Source organism: Echeneis naucrates, chromosome 24 (genome assembly GCF_900963305.1).
Source record: "Echeneis naucrates chromosome 24, fEcheNa1.1, whole genome shotgun sequence".
In the NCBI taxonomy this organism is placed as follows: Eukaryota; Metazoa; Chordata; class Actinopteri; order Carangiformes; family Echeneidae; genus Echeneis; species Echeneis naucrates.
This window is the reverse complement of record NC_042534.1, coordinates 19,080,437-19,096,905: the sequence shown is the minus strand read 5'-3', so window position 1 is coordinate 19,096,905 and position 16,469 is coordinate 19,080,437. Positions and strand designations below refer to the sequence as shown.

Here is a 16,469-nt window from a genome sequence, read left to right as displayed (position 1 = left end):
GACATAGAAGCAGAGACAGAGCAGAAAAGTTGAAACCCTGGAAGTATACCTCAAACATGGGCTTCTTAGCTCCATTTATTGAGGCTAGGGAGACATCAGGGAATATGCCCCTTCTTGATGAGTCTCTTCTCAAGTCTGGCAATAAGTCTGATGAGTTTAGTAATTAGGGGGGTGAGGTCAGGCAGGTCACCCAGGAAGCCCTCCCACTGGAGCAGGTCAATCAGGTAGCCCCGAGGCAGGTACCCCCCAATTCCCACTGGTCAGAGGGGCGGCCTGGGTGAAGGGCAAACAGATTAGCAAGGCTTAGTGGGTCAGTCTGTCAGCCCCCTTGCTCCAAGCCAGCCAGCCCAGGGGCTTCCCATCTGCAGGTTAGCAAGGCTTCAGAGCTGGTTGGCAACACAGAGCCTGACCCCAGCCACATGCCAAGTCCTGGGGGCACACCAACATATCAGCTTTGGAACAAGAGGTCAAGGGTGGGGCCTCTCAGCACCTTTGAGAGGGAGTCTCCATACAATTGAGAGGTGTCACAGTTCCTGCCCCATCCCATAATCTACTGACCCTGATGAAAAGGTTTTTAACAGCCTGATCTGACAGTTGAAATTGCTTTCAATAGAAAAAGAGTAGGTGGTTAAATTTCTGATTCACCGTGTCATTTACAAGGCCAGACAGGCAGAGCAGGTTTGAGGGGAGGGGAGGCTACTTATGTGCTTATGGCTGTGCTAACTTGAGTTGGTGTTTTGCTTCTTGTGCTAATTTTGTTAGCTGTGCAATACTTTGGATTGAGGGTGTCAGAAGTCGATAAAAAAAAGTTGTAAATAAAAACATACCTATGTAAGCACCGTTACAGGGCCTGTTTTACTATGTTAAAAGGCTTTTTTTTTTTTTAATTACATGAAAATAATTCCATGAATAATACATATATTACATTAATTACACGATAATAGATTTCAGAAAAATTACTTATTGTGAGAGTAATCCTGACATATGAAATATTATAATCATAGTATATTTTAATATATTGTATTCTATTCTATAATGTAGTACACTTTCAGTGTAATTGGGTCATTAAATGAAACTTGGAACATTTGCCATTTATTCAGAGGTGGGGGGCTCTTAAAAGAGCCTTTTTTTGCCACCATGGCAGAGATTGAATTTTCATGGCCAACAGATTGCACCATCACCATTGAAATATGTTGTGTACGCTTCCCTCACACGAATTGCTTCCTGTGAAGAATGGTTGCTACGTGCTCTGGTGACACCACGCAGAGCCACAACATGGTGTTGAATGTCTTGCGGGTGAAGTTGTGCAAGACACAGGTGGCGTTCACACAAAAGTCTGCATTAGTAGGATCAATGGCGATGACACAATGGCACATATGTGCCACTGGGCAGCAAGTATGCCAAACGTGTTCTCAACAATCATCCTTGGGCGAGAAAACCTGTAGTTGTAGACACGCTGCCTGCTTTGGAAAGTGCCAGGAAAGGGCCTCATCTGCAACAAAGACATGAGGCTGTGGCCCTCTGCTGTTCAGCTCCAGGCAAGGGTTTGTCTGCGGGTAGGCAGAGTGTGCCATTCTGTAGTGCCCAGCCAAAATTGCCGTTGCTAAGGGTGTCAACATCACTGCTCCAGTGATAATCCCCAACATCGATGACGCAAAAGCAGTACTCCACGTCCACAACTGCCAACAGGATGATGGGATATGTGCCATTATAATTGAAATACATAAAGCTGGAGTTGTGGGGTGCCTTGATCCGGACATGCTTTTCCATCAATTCAGTCCACACTTTTCGGAAAGTCCTAGCATTGACAGAACTCCTCCACAATGGCCTTCAAGCCTTCAGGCGTGGGAAGAGGCATGAACTCATCCACCAGGACATCCCAAATAGCTCTGGTGACCTCTGCCACAATACCAGATATAGTGTTGTTATTCAATTATTATTATGATTATAATAAAATATTGAGAAGATCCTTATATTTTCTATACCACACCGGTTTAATTTTCTGTCTCTCATATCCTTGGGTGCAAGTCATCAGATGGCATTGTTGGTCCCTCCTTAGCTATTTTCAGTTCCCCCCTTATTTAAACATTGTGCCGTCCACCACTCCCTGTGACATTAGTGACACCTGCGGCCATAGTAAGTGTATCCTGGGGCCAGAACAGACGACATCCAGTCATAACTGAAACTGCTGGCAAAGGCGATACTTGACAGTACATCTGACTTCACCAGTCATGGTCACAAAGATTAATTTGGTATTGGTGTGTAAGTTTGCAAAAACAATGTTGGACACTGCAGTTTTCTCCGGCCCCCTCCCCAATCCGACCAGGGATGACATGGACAGCCGAGGTGGTGTCCCGAAAACAATGTGGACTACATAGACAACTGGAAGACTTTCTGGGGGAGACCTTGTCTGATTAGGAAAGATGGTATCCATCCCACCACGGGTGGTGCTGCTCTCATATCTAGGAATATGGCCGGTAAAACTCTGACAACCTCAAGTCGAGACCAGGGGGCAGAGCCGCAGTTTACCATGCTACTCTGCACCTCAGTCAAAGTGGTTCTCTGTCTATGTCTATAGAAACTGTGTCTGTCCCCCGACCACCTATATTTAGAAAAATCTCAAATTAAACAGAAGAGGAGCTAAAAACAAAAACTTAACTAAAACCAAAACAGCCACAATTTCAGTCTCTATTAATACTGCAATTAAATGTGGACTGTTGAATATTTGATCACTTTCATAAAAATCTCTATTAGTCAATGACCTCATAACTGATCATCGTATTGATTTATTTTAATTGATTTATCTATTTTAACTGAAACCTGGCTGCAACAGGATGAGTATGACAGAATAAATTAATCTGATGATTTCATTTATGAGTACATTCCAAACTGGTGGGATTTTGCTGTGGCATTTATGTATATAGTATTTGGTTATGATAATTATGTTGTTCACAAGCTGTTCAACCTTCTTTTTGTAACTATGCCTACTTGGATAGTTTTGAAAGAAAAAAGAAGTTGTGCAAGGATTTCCACTGGTTTTGGATCATGTGACAGGAATAGAACAGGTGCCCTGTTGTTTCCACATTTGTGGTACATAGATAACAATTTTCAACATCAAATTTCAATCTCTTTCTGATAGTCGCTTGAAGGATAAATTTCATTAAAAAATAAAAAAAATTATCTCTATGTTTTGGAGGGATTGGAAATGTAAGGAATTTTGTTCTAATAGCAGATTTTAACTTTTTTCATAGTTTTTAAGATTTATTATCATTCTTGGTAACGTGGGGTACATTATCTTTACAAAATATTGTCTAAGAAATTTACTGTTGCACCCTTTATGTAGCAAATGTTCATTGTCAATATATTAACTTTGGTATAGGAATGTTATCCAGATTATTACTGATGAATTGAGTAAGTATTGCTGGGATGTTTTGTATCACCTTAATATAGTTTTTAACCAAGCAATATACATTTTATTTAGTAATAAACTCATCCAATTTAAGTACAGTACTTTTATCATCTATTAAGTGCACAACCGACCAAATTTCTTTTGACATCCAGTCATCCATAAACATAGATTTTCTTTTACTTAAAATGACTATTGCTCCACATTGGGACATTGTGAGGACTGAAATTGTATTTACAGATTATCTTCAAGTAAAGCAGGAGTTGTTGTTGAAAGGCCGATAGTTTTACAGGTAATTCAGAAATGTCAAAATCACATTTTAATAAAAATTTTATACCTCCCAACCTGTTAAAGACAAGTGAAGGTAATGAAAACCACACCTTCTCATGGTTCTTAAGATTGAAACCATCTGATTTTTAACACACCGTTCATAATATCACAGAACATCTATTGCTTTGATGCCACCTTCTTCATAATTTTTGAGTAAATTGCTTTTTTTCATGTAATGGTGCTCGCTTTTCCAGATAAAATTTAAATTTAGTTTGTTGATTTTGTTGATATTCTTAGGAAATATTGTTGCTTTCACTTTCACACGGAAGACAGGAATGAAGCGAGATGGTTGCTTGGATTTTGACTCTTTCTAGTGAAAAAGGGGCATACAATTACATTGCGTGCAGCAAAAACAAGGCACAGCATGGATCTGGGATGAGCAAATTAAGGCCACTGGTCTTTTTAATCCGGCTCGCCAAAATTGGTACAGAATTGCACAAATCAAATCCTATCATAATTATGACTGCATTCATTTGACCTTGTCCCATAATGCCTGGAGTTCCACCAGGTCTCCACCTGGAAGGGGAGTTTCTCAATGAGTGCATGGTAGAGACAGCATCTTGTGTCCTGAGAGCAAGAACAAATAAGAACAAATTTGAACAAATTTGCTTATCATGCAGGACAGTGACTCACTGTGTTGACCTTACTGATGAAGACTTAGCTAGCAAGCTAAACAAAGTGGTGGAGTGATTTACATTATATTCCTTGGCACTTGATGAAAGTAATGACATAAAGGACACTGCTCCGCTTTTAATTTTTATCAGAGGGATAAATGATGATTTTGAGATAACAGAGGAGTTTGGACTCACTAAGGGGGAAAACGCGGAGAGAGGACTGTATGACTGTGTGTCGGGGGTCATCAAGAGGCACAAGCTACGTTGGAGTACGCTCGCCAATTTTACCACAGATGGATAGCCAAATCTGACTGGAAAAAACATCAGGCTGCTCAAAAGAATCCAAGAGAAGGTGAAAGAGGACATGAGAACCCTGAGCAGGAGGTAATTTTCCTTCACTGTATAATCCACCAGGAAGCACTGTGTAAATCCATATTTGCAGCTTGACCACGTAGTGAAGCCAGTTGTAAAACTCGTTAACTTTATTCGAGCGAGGGGACTTCAGCATCTTCAGTTTACTAAGTTTCTTGAAGAAACAGACGCTGACCACGTGGACTTGCTTTACCAAAAATTAGATCATTTCATTTTTGGAGCTACTTGAGAAAGCTGACAATTTTCCTGAGCTGAGTGACATAGATTGGCTTTGTGATTTAGCTTTTGCTGTGGCCATACTGACACACATGAATGAGCTGAACATGAAGCTACAAGGGAAAGACCAGTTTGTGCATGAAATGTACACAAACGTCAGAGACTCCAAAACCAAGCTAGCTATATTCTCAAATATATTCTCAAAACAAACCATTCATTCGCTCATTTCCCCATACTTGCTACATTGAAAGAGGCCCCTCGATGTGAAAAAATACAGGAAGTCACTGGACGACCTGCATGAAGAATTGTGCCGTCGGTTCTCTGATTTTGGGGGAGGGGGGGCGGTGCCACAGGACTTACATTTGAAACTGATTAATCTCCAGCGTGACAACGGTCTTAAAAGAGAAGTTCAACTCTCTTAAACTGGATGAGTCTTATGCCTCATCAAGTGCAGCCAAATTTCCAAACATCCAGAAGACGGCACAGAGGATGTTGGTGTTGTTTGGCTCTACGTGTGTGTGAACAGACATTTAGTGTGATGAACACCAACAAAGCACCCCACAGCTGACACCTCAGATCTGTTCTGACAATTGCCACAACAAAACTAACACCAGACTTTGAGGCACTGGCAAAAATGGGTGATCAGCAACACTGTTCCCGCTAAAAATGAATGTAAATATTAACACTGCAATGCCTTTCTGTTTATGATTGATATGTATTTATCTGGTGCTGGCCCAGCCCATCTGTCAATGTGGCCCCTGAGTCAAAAAATTTGCCCACCCCTGGCATAGATTCTTCCCACTATCAAAAAAAAAAAAAAAAACTAACTGTTTTCAACAGATAATGTGTTCTCAAATATATTCCCAACATCCTCCTCCCCGATAAACCAGTTTATCTAAATTTCCAAAGGATACAAAAGTTGGATGGGTCTCCGCAGTACAGTCCCTGAAGTAGTGCGAATTGCACATGACCTCACCAGGCCATTATGACCTGGAAACAACAACAGTGGCAAGTTTTTCCTTGCCACTGTTGCCAAGTCCTTGCTCATGGATCAGTTGGGCCTCTTTAAATCATTTCATAAAGAATTTGGTCAAGACCTGCTCTATATGTAAAGTGCCTTGATGTAATTTTGTTATGATTTGGCGCTATACAAATAAATCTTATTTGATTTGATTTGATATCCTCTGGGCCTTTCACTTGTGATGTCCAAGGATTCAAGCTCCCAGAATGCATATAGCTGCTTGTCAATCTGTGCATCCTCACTGAGCTGAATGTGCATACAAGCGGTTTCTGTCATGCTGGACACTGCTACCGGGCCTCTGTGTCATCTCCTTCTGTAAACGTTCAGCAGGAACTTTCATCACCAATGTACACACTTTGGGTGTCACAAAGGTCTCTATTTCAATCCTCTGCTGTTTATCCCCAATATTCTCCAAGCTAAGTTTCACGATGTTGCGTTTTGTTTTTATTGGAGCAGAGGAGCCAAATGTGTGAAGAGTAATTGTCCCTGGTCTTGTGAACTTAATTAGCTGCAATGCCCTTACCACATTCTCATGTGCAAAACTCCCTTGGATGCCTCCATCTAGCAAGCAGCGCACCATCTTCCTGCTTGTGGGCCCTACAACCCATGTCTTGGTGGTTTGTAGAAGCACAGCTTTCTCATTATCAAGCTCCCTCTCTTCGGCTTGGGGAATTACTGAAGAAATCACAGTGTCAGGGTTGACCAAGACAGTAGGTGGGGGTGCCTCACTTTTCTAACAAATGGCAGCATGATGCCGGCCTCCACACATGGCACATGACACACTCTTTGACCTGCAGAACCTTGCAATATATTTAGGTCCCAAACAGACATAGCACATGCCAAGCTTCTTCGGTTTCTCTTTCAGGGCTGACACTTGATGGTCTGGACAGTTTTCCAGTTGTGTCATTTACAATGAGATCTTTTCTTCCAAATCTGCTTTGGAGAAGGGCGCTAACATGGTGGCGAGCTGAATACACGTATCGTCAGCTGCTCCGTGAAGCTAACGGCTAATCCTGCAATCTCTTTCCTGAATGCTCATAAAAATCCATAAAGCATCCTACTCAATCTTTGTTTGGAGCCTATGTGCCTCTGATGGAGACCAGATCCCAGAAAAAGAAGTCAAACCAGCTTCTATACACGACCGAAATGGATCCTCATTCCTCTGCCCACCCATCTATGCAAACGCCGAGTGCAGCTAACATGGAAACTTATCACATTAATTCACAAGTCTCTCCCTTTTCAAGTTACAAAAACACTATCAGACCCTGCTGGAAGATATCGCATCCTGCAGTGCTCACTTGAAAATATTACACTGGTAAACCTATATGGACCCAATGATGATTGCCCTAAATTTGCTTTTTTTTTTTTTTTCATTTTTACATTTTGCTTAATTTAGAGAAGTCAATCAAACAATTGGAAAGGGAGATAGACAAGATAGACCACACACAAGAATTAGTTACTCTCAGATATAATGCACTTTCTGCCTCTAAAGCAGAAAATAGCTTAATTAGGCTAAAACATTTTACGAACAAGGGGAGAAAAGTGGAAGACTTTTAGCTTGGCAACTAAAAAAGCTGGATACAGAAAGAGCCATTAATACTATCCAATCACCAAACAGTGATATAATCATAATCAGCTCCCTATTCCTACTATATCTGACCAAGACAAATCCTTTATGGATTGTACAATCCAAAATCAGGAAATTGCAGAGGCTATAGATCACATGAAAAGAGGGAAAACTGCAGTTACAGATGGACTCCCAACTGAAATTTATAAACTATTTAAAAACAAATTGATAAGTCCACTGAAGAATATGTATGAAGAATCTTTTCAGAATGGTACCCTACCCCCCTCTCTGAGGAATGCACTTATTACCTTGATATTAAAACCTGACAAACCTCTTACAGGCCCATTACCGTATTGAATTCTGATACTAAAATAATTGATAAGGTTTTGGCACTCAGGCTTAAGAAATTCCTCCCTTCTCTAATCCATGCTGACCAAAATGGATTTATAAAAAACCGTCAAGCATAGTACAATATTAGAAGAACTTTAAATATAATTAATGAAAAGAGAGAGTCTCAAGACACATGCATTCTGTTGCTGGACGCTGAGAAGGCTTTCGACAGAGTTGAGTGGCTGTACCTATTTGAAGTACTCTCCCGCTTTGGTTTGGGTGCTTACTTCAGACAATGGGTCAAACTTTTATACTCGGAACCATGAGCAGAGATTATGACCAACAACTATATTTCCAAACCATTCAATCTCCACCGTGGGACCCGACAGGGATGTCCCCTATCCCCCTTACTTTTTGTATTAGCGCTTGAACCCTTTGCCATCTCCATTAGGAATCATCCTATTATTAAAGGAATTCAAATAGCAGATGTGGAACATCACATAGCCTTGTTCGCAGATGATACATTACTCCATCTGACAAACTTGAACCAATCTTTCTCAGCCCTTACAGAGGAGATTACTAAATTCGGGAAGTCTTCAGGATACAAAGTTAACAAAACCAAATCATCTCTTCTCTTCCTCAACAAACAGGAACGTCTCCACTCCACGATATCTTGGCATCTTTATTACCCCCAATCTAAATTAGTTAGTCTCGGCCAATTACGATCCAGTCATTTCTAAAGCAAAAGAATCTCTAAACAGATGGATCTCTTGCCCCTTATCGATAATTGGACGCATAAGTCCCTTTAAAATAAATATCCTTCCCAAATTCCTCTGTCTTTTTCAGTCAATCCCTCTATTACCTCCACCTAAAATTCTTCCATGATATGAAAAAGACTCTTACACTATTCATATGGAAAAGTAGACGACCAAGACTTAGACTCACGTTACTATATCTCCAATTTGACAGAGGAGGCCTAAAGGCTCCTGATTTAATTTGGCACTACTAGGCAGCCCAGCTCAGAGCTGCCGGCATGTGGTTTTCATGTCCAGACTTACCTTGGGTAAAACTGGAAGCAACATCTATACAAGGACTTGCATTTGAATCATATTTGTCCCGCCTTGCACCTATTTGGGGAAACTGAGTTCAAACCTGGCGCAAAAGACTTAGGATTCAAGCAATGGTCACATAAAGGGATCAGAAGAGTTATGGACCTTTATAATGGTCATATACTAATGTCCTTTAATGAAATTAAAGATAGGTTCAACATTCCACAAACACACTTTTTTAAATATTGACAATATTAACAATATTGAAGTTTTGTTCTCACTAAATTAAATCTAACTGTCCCCCTCTAACAGTGTTAGAACAGTTTGTAACTTGACCTCAGCAAAGCAAAGGCCAAATCTCTACACTTTACAATATATTTCTGTCTCATTCTAGAGAGTCCTCTGACTCAAAGAGGAGATTGTGGAGTGAGGACCTAAAGGAATATGTGTCGGATAATGAATGGAGCCAGATTTGCTCAAAGGCCCAGAAACTCTCCATTAATTCAAGGCTCAAATTAATACAATATAACTGGATCATGAGGACCTACATTACCCCAGTAAAACTAAATACATTTAAAACAGATATTCAAGACATTTGTGTGAAATGTAGTACACATAAGGGCACCTTTTTCCATTACATTTGGGAATGTGAGAAGATGCAAACATTCTGGAAAGAAATATTACAGATAATTTCCCAAATAATTTCCAGACCTATCCCTATCTCCCCTAAACTCTGTATCTTTGGACTCTACCCAGAAAACCTTTCTTTAAAATCCCACAAAATTAAACTGGTAAACCTTTGTCTTGCCCATTCAAAATGTCTCATCGCTATGCACTGGAAGAATACATCATGTCCCCCTATTAGTCATTGGCTTAATGAATTATCCTTATGTATAGCTTTAGAGAAGCTAACTTACAGTATCCGACAAAACCTTTGTGAATTCTGTAAAATTTGGGGCCTTTTCTTGCAATACCTTGAAAGCACGGTGTTACAGTACACTTTAAACCCTTGAATCTCGCTACTTGACATTTACTCTGCATTCATGGGGGCTGTTACTTTGCAGTCTGTACATTCCTTTTTTCCTTTTTATTTTTTTTATTTGCTTATTTATTTATTTTTTTTAATTATTATTCTTTTTATTTTTTCCTTTTACTTGTTGCTGCATTGACTGTTTAATTTTATGGCTTCATGTATCCTTAATTCTTATTTACTGTCAGTATTTTATTTTATACCTTCCGGTCTTTTTTCTTTCGTTCTGCAGAACTGTTGGATGAGAGAGGGGTGGGGTTGTTCTAGTTCTAGTTTGTGTTTATATGTAAATGCATACTCTGTATATCATTTTAAAATGTTAATAAAACACATGTTTAAAAAAAATAAATCAGCTTTGGAGAATGTCCACTGCAGCATCATAGTTACAGTCTGTCAGTGTGAGCCCTGCTACTGCCTTTGCAGGCGTTCCTGTGAGGTAAGTTTTCAGCTAAGTAAACTTCTCTCTCTTGCAATTACTGTGAATAGCAGTCTCATATTGGTTCCAAAACTTCTGCCATAAATTTACATCTCTGTTGAATTTCTCGGTCATCAGCTTTAGCACTCTCAAATGAAATCATATTTATTTGTATAGCGCCAAATCATAACAAAGTTACATCAAGGCACTTTACATATAGAGCAGGTCTAGACCAAGCTCTTCATGAAATTATTTAAAGAGACCCAACAGATCCCCTAGTCTCAATGTCGGGATGCTGCGTTGAGAGCTTACAGAGTTGGCGCTAGCATCACTTTGCTTTGCAGGTCGGGGATCGTGGTTGTTCACAGTCTCATGCGCTCTAATTATTCTGGGAGCTTGCGCTTTCATGCCAATGATGCGATCTCTGTAATCCTCTGCTTTTTCGATCTCCAACTCCATGTCCTCCAGTGAGGTGTACTCTTCCATGACACCTTCTAGCTCATGCAGGCTGTCTTCTTTTGCAGACAACACAGCCAGCATCTCTCCAGGCCCTCCCTTAACAGGTCGCCATCCATCTGATTCAGGAGTCTCGTGGTAGAACTCCGTATTGTCCAACATTTTCTTTTCACCCTTTCAATACATTGTTTCCTGCCATCCTGTTGCTCCTTGGTGTTTCTATCTTCTTCCACCATTATCTCCTGGTTCCCGGGTTTCGGCACCAAAAATTTGTTGCTTTCACGGAAGACAGGAATGAGCCGAGACAGTTGCTTGGATTTTTACTCTTTAGTGAAAAAGGAGCAAACATACAATTACATCGTCTGCAGCAACAACAAAGCACAGCATAGATTCTTCCCTCTACAAAAAAAAAAAAACAAAACACCACGTCCTCACATAAAATTCTGGTTATTTTTCTTCTCAACCCAAAATGGGAAATGTAGTCCCTTTTATGTCGTGACAACCAGATAAAATGAAATAGAAATCAGATTTTAACTAAAATCTTACACTTTTTCTTCAAATTTTAACTTATTTATTGTCTAATGTTTTCAACAAATAATGTGTTCTCGAATAAGTTCTCAACAGATATAGTTAAGGAGTATGCAAGGTAGATCAGCCTGGATATAGTTTCCAGTGACTGTCTAGTGACATTGTTCCAATTTATGTAATCTCTCTTTGTAGCCAATTATTAAGAATTTATTGACAGCTTTAAGCTAAGTGAAATAAATTTTTTCACTTGTTTTTAGATTTCGTTAACCAAATTCCAAGGTATCTAGTTTCACAGGTATATTGTATAAGGAGGAATGGGAGCAGTCGTGGATACTCATAAGTTCACATTTATCAAGGTTTAATTGCAAACCAGAAGCTTGTGTGAATAATTCTGTTTGTAAGGCCAGGGGAATTTGGCTCTTGTTTTTTAGAAAAAGTGTTGTGTCATCAATTAGCTGACTTATAATCAATTGTTGATCATTAATGTTTGATCTTCAAGAGTTATTTTTTAAAGAATAGTCAGTAATTCAGTAACTGCAATGAATAATAAAGGAGAGATGCTGCATCCTTGTCTGATGCCTCTTCTTACATCAAATCTGAGACGTGCCTTCCTGGAGCGAAACACAATTGTTAATATTTGTATGTAGAATGATAATCATATCTACAAATTTGTTGCCAAAACCAAAATGTTTAAGAGTATCAAAATTACATGCATTTTCTACAGAGACAAATGCTTTATGAAAGTCCCAGAACAGGACAAATAACCATCATCGATTAAGTGACCATAACCTATAAGGTCAAGAACCAAGCAGATATTATTATGGATAGATCTCCCTTTAAGAAATCCTGATTGAGTTTGGGAATTGGGATTGGGAAGTAATATTTTAATATCTTTCAAGAAGTGTTTGTAAAAGTTTGCTGTTATAACATCTGGACCCAGTGAACAATCAAAAGCTATCTTTTAAATCATGTTATCAAATTCTTAAATTTTCTATTCATCCTCGCAGAATTTTTAAATTTTTCATCAATTACAGTAATATTATTTAGCTTATCAAAAAAATAGTACTGTGTTTTGTTCAGAGTACGAAGATGTGTATACATTGCTATCAAATTCCCTCACTTCATTGCCAATGCGTTTTGGTTCTGCACATTTGTCTCCATTTATTATGAGACTGCAAATTTCATTTCTTTCCTGTCTACTTTTTTCTAATTTACTTAAGTACGTGGTGTTTTTTTCTCCAAGCCACCTGGCTCTGGACCTTATGTATGCTCCCTGTGCTTTGTCAATTTCCAGTTCATCTAACTGGGTTTGTAGGATCTGTTTTTGTCCTCTACATTCCAATTTGAGTTGCCATAAACAACAATTCTTTACCTAATTTGGTTTCATTTGCTTTTCTTTTCTCATTCAAAGGTTTGCTCAAGGTTACTAAATATTTTCTGATAGAGAATTTCAAATATTCCCATTTCTGTATTGAGGTAACTAATTATCATTTTTAACATTCAAGATAATTTTTTTTAACAGTGTTGCAACATTCCTGATTTGTTAGTGAATTCACATCAAATTTTCAGTAACCTTTGGATTTGTTAGTTTTAAAATTATTATACAGTGATCACTCACGGGGCTAACTGAGACATTGGTCTCAACTTTCATCTTGTAGTCCTTGATCTCCTCAGAGTTGAACTGCACCGCTTTAGAAATTTCAGCTAGTATGGTGCTATGCTGCTTCATCTGGCTGCTGATATCTTCCATATGGTTACCCAATAAGTCAATAGCATGCAGAATAGCCTCTATCAATATATTAGCAACATCTACTACCATACTTTTTGCCTTCTTCTCCGCTTTGGCTTTTTCTGGAGTGCCTGCTCGCGTAGCATTGCTTCTATCTTGTTTGTTAGAGCTATCAGCATCCATGACTTTATTCAGTTTATTTAAAAGAGAGGGTTTTGGCAACTTAGGGTTTCATACTGTTCTTTATGTTTTGGCCTGAGTTCAGAGAGTAAAAATTATATAAAAGTGGATTTTCAAGCTTCAAAACATGTTACTTTGGGACTCCGTTTGCAGAGCTCAGAGGGATATGACTGCTCAGCATGCCATCCCGGAAGCTCCTCCCAAAGGAAGAAGAAGGAGGGGGAAGACATGTTTGGTTTTACCAGCGGGAATATGGAGGAAAAACGTGACAACGAAGAGAAAAATAAATGTTGACTGTCTAAAAAAGGAAAGAAATTGTTCATTATTATGTCACATATCTTATTTCATCATATATATTCATAATTGCTCTTTAAAGAAAAATTGGATTTTATCCGATTACTCCAGTAATTTGAAGAATTTTCTGTACTTGGTTACTAAAATATTTGATAGTTGCAGCCCTAATGCTGCACCTCTCAAAAAGAAAGTAATAAAACAGGGGAGGTTGGTTCTGTGGTATAATTTCCAAATTTTTGCTTTAAAGCGGACGTCACAGATATTAGAAAGAAAATGATGTTCCGGAGTCTCACCTAGCCTGTAAAGAAAGCTTAAAAACTCTCTGCAGTGCTAGAGGCTCATATTACTCGGCACTAATAGAAGAAAACAAGAACAACCCCAGGTTTCTCTTCAGGACCCCTTAGCAGTGATGATTTTATGGACTTTTTTTACAGATAAAATGATAAACAGAGAAAGAATCCATCAGCTCATACCTACATTAGACAGTAATCTTCTACTGAATACAGCAACTCCTGAATCAACTGTAATAGCTATTTTAGTAATTTTCATCTCCGAATCTCTCAGAGCTAGCTTCTATAGTTTCATCATCTAAACCATCAACCTGTCTTTTAGACCCAGTACCGACTACCCTATTTAAAGAGATTTTCTACTTAATTTAGCCGTTCATTCTCAACCCAACCGGGGGATCTGCTGGGTCTCTTTAAATCATTTTATGAAGAGTTATGATTTGGAGCTATACAAATAAATCAGATTTTTATTTTATTTGATTTAGATCTGATTAATTTGACCTTATCTTTGGGTTATGGTCCCCAGACTCTCAAGACTCCAATTATCAAACCTCAAGGTAAAAAAACAAATCTTGATCCAGATGTTTTGGCCAATTGTAGACCCATATCAAACCTCCCGTTCATCTCTAAAATTATCGAAAACGCAGTTGCAAACCAATTATATAACCATCTACATAGGAACGGCTTGCTTGAAGAGTTTCACTCAGGATATACAGCTCATCACAGCACAGAAACAACACTGGTTAAAGTCTCCAATGATATTGTAATGGCTTCAGACAATGGACCAGCCTCCATACTTTTCCTCTTATATCTCAGCGCTGCATTTGACACCATAGATCATAATATTTTATTACAGAGACTGGTACATGAAATTGGGATTAAAGGAACTGCACTAAGGTGGTTCAAATCCTATTTATCATATAGACATCAGTTTGTCCATGTTAGCAATAGCTCCTCCTCACGCACTACAGCCAACTACGGAGTTCAACAGGGCTCAGTACTTGGACCAATCCTCTTCACCCTATATCTGCTTTCTTTAGGCAACATCATCAGGAAACACAGCATCAATTTTCACTGTTATACAGATGATACTCAGCTGTATTTATCAATGAAGCCAAATTAAGTTTGTCAGATAGTCAGACTGCAGACATGTCTTGAAGCTAAAAGTCTGGATGACCCCCCCCCCCCCAAGCCTGGTTCTGCCTCTTAAAGGAAGTTTTTCTTTGCCACTGTCGCCAAGTCTTTGCTCATGGGGGAATTTGTTGGTTCTCTTTAAATCATTTTATAAAGAGTTTGGTCTAGACCTGCTCTATATGTAAAGTGCCTTGGTGTAGCTTTGTTATGATTTGGCGCTATACAAATAAATCAGATTTAATTTGAGTGCTGTGTGACAGCATCTGTCTGAATCACTATGAGCTCTCATGTCACTGGAGAGGAGCAGTAACATTATAACGTCACCAACCAGAACTTCTCCATCTCTCTGACTGTGGTTAAAGTCAGCCGTTAACCGTGTACCCTGCAGGAATCACTCACCTCCAGTTTGTGGTTGAGTTGGAAAACCGTCTGCGCTTTGTGACACAGCTGAGCGAAACAGGAGCTGAGTGTGGTCATTTTCTGCCGACCCTCGTATGTGATGTCGACTTGATCTGGGTCTATCTCTCCGAGCAGCAGATCCACGTCCACAAAGGCCTTGTCAAACTCTTTCTCCAGCACCTCCAGCCATCGAAACATGGACATGCCGGGGCCAAGGCCCGAGCTGTGGCCCACCGGGGAGCATCCAGCCGAAACGGACATGGCTAAAAAAATTCTAACGTTAGCGTTAGCTTCCAAGCTAACTTCAACAGTGAATAACGCTAACGGATGACCTTTTTACTGACCACTGTTGAAATAGCAGACGAACTATCGCTGAATCTGATGACTAGAATGCCTAAGAGGTTGGCTGAGAGGAAAGTGACAATCTGTGATTCCGGGGAAACAGTCTGACCAGGAAGTCTCTCATAAGAGCCCCGATACATCTGCTGAGCAGCTATTACAATCTGCCTGTCTGTGTGCAGGCGAAAGCAGTAGATGGCAGAACCTCCTCTTCTTCTCTTCACGTGACGCGTGTCAGTTTTGACGCTGCTTGGCCGTATGATTGCCCTCCAGGGGATGAACAACGGGTTAGGGTTAACCCGTTAAAACTATTATTAGCCAAGCATAGGTTTAACTGAACAACAGCCAACTCCAATCACCTTTAAAAAAGTGTTACTTTCAGACTTATATTGCCTGCATCTGAGAAAAATATCCAGGACTATCGCAGGCTAACACAATTCAGATGTAAGTTCTTTAGTTAGATTTCTTTACAATTTGAAAACACCTAAAGCTCAATACACCAGTGCCGTAATCCTAGTTAACCATGTCTTTGACTGTGTGGGTTATTTATTTATTTATTTATTTTTTATATTGCTATTACCACTTAGTCTCAATGTCCATTGTGATTGTGCATCCCAAATTAAAAATTTCTCTTTAAAATATGACTATGCTCCAAACTTGTAATTGCACAACTCTTAACACTAGCATGCCTACTGACCCAGGATAAAGCAACAGAATTCCAACTCTTAAAAAATAATTAAGATCACATTAATGTGGTAAGATTTAGGTTTAAC

At 39.4% G+C, this 16,469-nt stretch overlaps 1 protein-coding gene across 2 annotated transcripts in view; it reads right to left on the bottom strand.

Annotated features, from left to right (window-relative positions):
• Positions 1-15,843, bottom strand: part of gopc (golgi-associated PDZ and coiled-coil motif containing) — a 31,126-nt gene extending 15,283 nt beyond the window's left edge. For both annotated transcript variants that reach the window (XM_029496230.1, XM_029496231.1), the window contains exon 1: positions 15,358-15,843. In XM_029496230.1, the coding sequence (XP_029352090.1) occupies positions 15,358-15,618 (261 nt within the window). In that variant the 5' untranslated portion in view covers positions 15,619-15,843. The remainder of the gene's footprint in view (positions 1-15,357) is intronic.
• Between the last annotated feature and the right edge of the window lie 626 nt (positions 15,844-16,469).